General features: G+C 33.5%; 1 protein-coding gene across 2 annotated transcripts in view; it reads right to left on the reverse strand.

The window, feature by feature from the left end:
- The window catches only part of AXDND1 (axonemal dynein light chain domain containing 1), a 63,693-nt gene that overhangs the window by 18,321 nt on the left and 39,845 nt on the right, over nt 1-5,527 (reverse strand). For both annotated transcript variants that reach the window (XM_023531250.1, XM_011361277.2), the window contains exon 19: nt 24-223. In XM_023531250.1, the coding sequence (XP_023387018.1) occupies nt 24-223 (200 nt within the window). The remainder of the gene's footprint in view (nt 1-23; nt 224-5,527) is intronic.

A 5,527-nucleotide genomic window follows, 5' to 3' on the forward strand; every position in this document is an offset into this window, starting at 1 on the left:
ATAAAATAAACAGGTAGTTTTACCTGATCAAGTAGGTGGAGTATTGGGCCAACTTTTTCGCCAGGGCAGTTGCCTCTAGCTCTAACTTTGCTACTCCCACATCATGGTTTTCATCACTTTCCTCCTCCAACTTCAGGAGGGTGTCTTGGTCAGTAAAGTCAGGTACCATTAAAATCAGCAAGTTTACCATCCACTGGATCATAGATATATGCAATTCATCCACCTGTTAAAAAATTATTACCATACAAACGACCCATTTTAAAATAAATTGAACAGTAAAAACTATACCGAATTTAAAAATAGAAATGATCATACCTGTGTCCAATTTTCAACAACACCATCTTTCTGAATAAAATTAAATCATCGCTATTCAGCTACTATAACTTTATTTTCTTTTGCTTAATATACATTCAATGACCCTCTTCCTTTAGCTTGGTCAAGGGTATGAAAGCTGAAGTTCCCAAACTGTGTGCCAAGGTACCCCCGGGCTCAGCAGTGGACTGTCAAGGATGCCATGGGATTTAAATCCTTGAGGAAAACAACAGTGACATGGTTTGTTTACACAGACTACCAAAGGCAGTGGAGCTACTTTAGTCCAATGACCTCCTTGTTTTATTTTAACACATTATTACTCTTCCAAACAGCTACTAAGTTGTTAGGACATACTTAGTAAGCTGTTTGAACCAACCTACTTAATAAACTGAACTGGGTAGTATTTCTTTTGGCTGAGGAGTATGAAAATGCTGGGGCACAAAGGGCACCGTGAAAGTTTGAGAACCTCTACGTTAGGTTCTGGGTCCCAGAAATAAAATGCGAAAACCTTTACGAAACGTAAATGTCAAACACTGTTTTCTTCAAATGCCTTATCCCTTCTCTGGTGAGTTCGTAAGTATTCTTCTAGGCTCATATATGATCTACTCTGAGAAGACAATTTTTAACTTCCACTGGTTTTAATTTGCTCCTTTTCCTACGTTTCTATAGCACTTTGTACATTTCTCTATTATAATTGTTTGCACATCTGTCTCCTCAATTAGCCTCTCTAAGGGCCATAATTTTATCCTTCAATATATTTAGCGGGGAGTAAGTGCTTATTAAATGCTTGTTAAATGAAGAATTAAATTTGGCAGTCTATCCAGTACTAAAACGCACACTTTCTCCCTCAAAAGGAAGATGTTAATGACTTCAAGCAATGTTGTAAAGGGCAACTGTTCCTGAGAAACAGTTAAAAAGACTGCTACTCTCTTTCACAAATCAAAGGTATATCCCCCTCACATTCCACTAGCTAAGCCCCTGCTGCTTCTCAATTAAATAAATTCTTAACTGTTCTTCATATACTAATAGCCTGGATTACACTGTCACTGAAAGAACTCGTTTTTGCTTACATAAAATACTAATCCATGCTTGGACCACACTTATGAAATAAATAGAAATATGTGTTATCTTCATTTCAAAATTACATTAGAGAGAGTAAATGGTAGAATCAAGGTCATGCAATAGGTTATAGGTGAATTTAAAATCAGAATTAAATTAAACATGTAAGAGTATTCTTTTACTTTCACAAGATATGTAAAAATTCTTTTAATTAAATAATTTTTATAATAAACCAAAGATTTGCTGTGATTCTGATACAAAATTCTTAAGAGAAGTTTTAAGATAAATTGTTTTTCTTTTATAAAAAGACTTGTTCCAAATTTACTAATCTTTTCAGGGATGACGAGTGGCTACTTAGCCACCTCTTCACTGATATTTTTAAAAAATACACATACACACTTAATTTGTCCCTTCAAAATATAAGTGATGTTTAACAATGAGTAAAAGAAATTTATTTTTGGAGGGGTCATTTAAAAAATGGATAGTTAGAAGATTTTCCATCTTGGTGTGAAAATGACACATGGCTCACTTTTTAAAACTCTCAAATTTAAATACTTGAAAATCTAGAAATAAGTATCTTACATGATAAGAAAATATTTAAAGATCACTGTTTTTAAATCTTACAAACAAAATATTTCAATTGACTGGGGAATCTTTTGTAAAAATATAGAAACGCCACATTGTCTAATGTTTGCAAGAACAATTGACTGACATGGTTGATGAAAAATTTTACCAGCCAATTAATAAAAACTTACATAGGATTAATGAAATTGAAAAATGAATATTATTATTTAATAAATACTGTAAGAATGCACTTCTTCAATTTGGATTCATGTTTCTTTGTAAACTATCGTTTCAATAATGAGAGTCCTTTAAAAAAAAATACTGAAATAAACTGAACTTCAAGTGGCTTTATCACTAAGTATTAACCTATAATTATAAAAAATTATGAAGCCTGTTCAATCACATCAATTTTTAACCATTATTAAAAATTATGTTTAAATATTATTTATTTCATCTCTTTTGATCATTTGTATATGTTTTATAACATAAAAAACAGGTCAGTCCTAGGATACTTTTGGCATGTAAGTTAGAAATACTTGCTCAAAGGCTTTTTGCTGATGGAGGTACATAATAAGAAAATGTTTAAAGATCACTGTTGTAGATTGCTAAGAAGCACAGATTAGGTGGAGTAGGGGCATAAAGGGCAAAACAACAAAAAAAATCCAAAACACAACAAAACAAACAAACAAACAAAAAACAAACAAAAAACCCCCTAAAAAACTGGAGGTAAGAAAATGGAGCAGAAAGGAAAATGAATGGTAGGTGAAAAGAGGACAAACTTTGCCATTTTGAAATAGTTGTACCACCACTATGGAAAACAGTATGGAGGTTCCTCAAAAAACTAAGAATTGATTTACTATATGATTCAGCAATCCCTCTACTGGGCATTTACCCCAAAGACTTGAAAACCCATATCTGAAAAGATATTTGCACACCGATGTTCATAGCAGCATTATTCACAGTGGCCAGGACATGGAAGCAACTGAAGTGTCCTACGATAAATGATTGGCTAAAAAAGCTGTGGTACATATATACAATGGAATATTACTCAGCCATAAGAAGAGATGAAATACAGCCATTTGTGACAACATGGATGGACTTCAAGATAATCATGCTAAGCAAAATGAGCCAGACAAAAAAATTTGAAAATCACAAGATATCACTTATATGTGGGATATAAACCTAAAAGCAACAAACGAGCAGGACAAACAAACAGAGACTCATGGACATGGACAATGGACTAGTCGTTACCAGAGAGTAGGAGGTGGAGGACAAGTGGGGAGGTAGATGGGGTAAAGGGGGTCAAATATAGGGGGGTAGGGGGAGGGTGAAGTGGGTAAAGGGGATCAAATATATGGTAGCTGAAGGAAACTGGACTTTGGGAGGTAAATACACAATAGAATATATAGATGTCAAATTATAATGTACACCCGAAAATTATGTAATTGTATTAACCAATTTACCCCAATAAACTTAATTAAAAAAGAAAGAAAGAAAGGTAGAAAGAAAATGAAAAGCATTCAGTTTTATAATCGCTACATCCTATAATCTCTGTCTCACATTAATCCCATAAGACGGAAAGGAAGAAACAATTATCTTAGATAATCATTTGTAAATCAATCATCTTAGATATTTGCTAAGAGCTAATAAGATCTGAAGAGGAAACTATTGGCTAAAATTAGATTAGAGGACATCTGTGCGGATTTTTCATTTATCCAAGCCATTTCCATCTCCTACTACAGAAAAAAAGGCAAAGACTGAGATATAACTTCAAGAAAATAAAAAGTTATACATACCATTTCCACACCATTACTGATTTAAAGTATACGGAGCACAATCATTCAATGCAAGCCATTACTGTTTAGCATTTTTACTATGGAGATGCAAGATAAATTAAGCAGCTTCCACTTACCAAATTTGCCTTGTAAATGGATCACTACTATCGATAAGCAAACTATTTTTTCTTTTCAATTATAAGAAAGCTAAAAGGGATATTACCATTTTAAACTACATACTCCTATACTATGAATAATACAAAAAGAACATTTTGCTCTCTGGATTCTTTTAGTCTTGAAAATGGTGTACCCCCCAAAAAACTCTGTTGTTTGAATCTATCCATATTTACTGTATTAGAAATTAAAACTGAGAAATCTTTTTAAAAAAGAAAGAAATAGTGTACCAGTAAATACGGTGCCTCAAGGAATTTATAATCTTGCAAATTTTCTAAACAGTTTAATTATATTATAATGAAGTTTTAAAATAGAGGTATGTAAGGACAATATAAAGACTCTTCCTAAATAATCCTATAAAAATTGAATTCCATAATATAAATATTGAGTATATGATTCCATGGAAATAAATTACCAATGGCAAACAGAATATTTTGCTAACAAATGAGTTCATGTAGCAACACTATAAGACACCAACAGTGCTGGAATGTTCATCCTTACTTCATTCCACAAATACTTATGAAATCCCACTATGTGACAGATACTCTGCTCCCCCTTTTAAAATTAATTGCAATTGTTTTCAAAATCATAACAAATTTCTTCCAACCTTGGATCCATGCTTCCAGTCTTACTATATTTGCTCCTCAGCTTTTGGTGTCTGTGTTTGCAACACGCGCATAGACTGATAAAATGTAATGCTTCATAAGTAGTATTCCCATGTAACTGATGATCTCGGCCTTTGAAATTGCCAATTAAAGCAATATTAAAATGAGTTAAATTCATTTTATCAATTTTGTAAGATCAAATATTTGTATATTAAGTTAACTTACAGTAAGATTTTTATCCTGTGTGAACTTAGGTTATAAGTAAGACCAGGAGGTGGAAGTCAACTCAATAAACTAGGACGGCCTTCGGAAATTTCACATTGTGCTGGTTGCGAAGTCCGCAGCTTCAGTTTTTGGAACTGCAGAACAGTTCTACTTGTTCTAACAATTCTAGACCAATAGTTTCGTGGCACCTTGTCTTTCCTCCTAGTAATGTGTTTCTGTCTGTCATCCTTCAGCCAGTCAGGGGCACCAACATAAATTCTTAAATTGGTCACATCCCAGGTAATGGTATTAAGGGGAAAAAACTCAGTGTAGCAAGTAAAGCATAAAGATAATCATTAGAACTCAAAAACTTTTGATCATCTCTGAAACTCCATTCCAGAGGCAAAAAGATATTGCATTTAAAAATCTCCTGAAAGTCACTCGAGTAATTATATAAGTTCCCATTTTGCCCTCCCAACCTCCCACTCTAATTGCATAGGCCTGGCTTGGTTTTTCTTAAAGAAAATTCCCAGCCAAGGCAGAATTAACCTAACAGGTCCCGACAAGTACATACGTGGCGCTGAAGTTCAATGTTACCATTGTTAATCTCATTGCCTATCTTCAAAAGCCATTGTTGAATCATGTTAAATATATGTGCTTGGAGTACCCTGAAGGAAAAATTAAGTAAAATAAAGATAAGTGACTTACTTAGAATATAAAAGTAACTATCAGCTAAAAGTAAGGGTTTTATGTGGCTAGGCCTAGTAAACTTAGTGTTGACAATTGTTTGGGGACTCAGGGAAAGGTGAATGAAAGCCTGGAACGATGTGGTAT

The sequence above is a fragment of the Pteropus vampyrus genome, unplaced genomic scaffold (genome assembly GCF_000151845.1).
Source record: "Pteropus vampyrus isolate Shadow unplaced genomic scaffold, Pvam_2.0 Scaffold65, whole genome shotgun sequence".
In the NCBI taxonomy this organism is placed as follows: domain Eukaryota; kingdom Metazoa; phylum Chordata; class Mammalia; order Chiroptera; family Pteropodidae; genus Pteropus; species Pteropus vampyrus.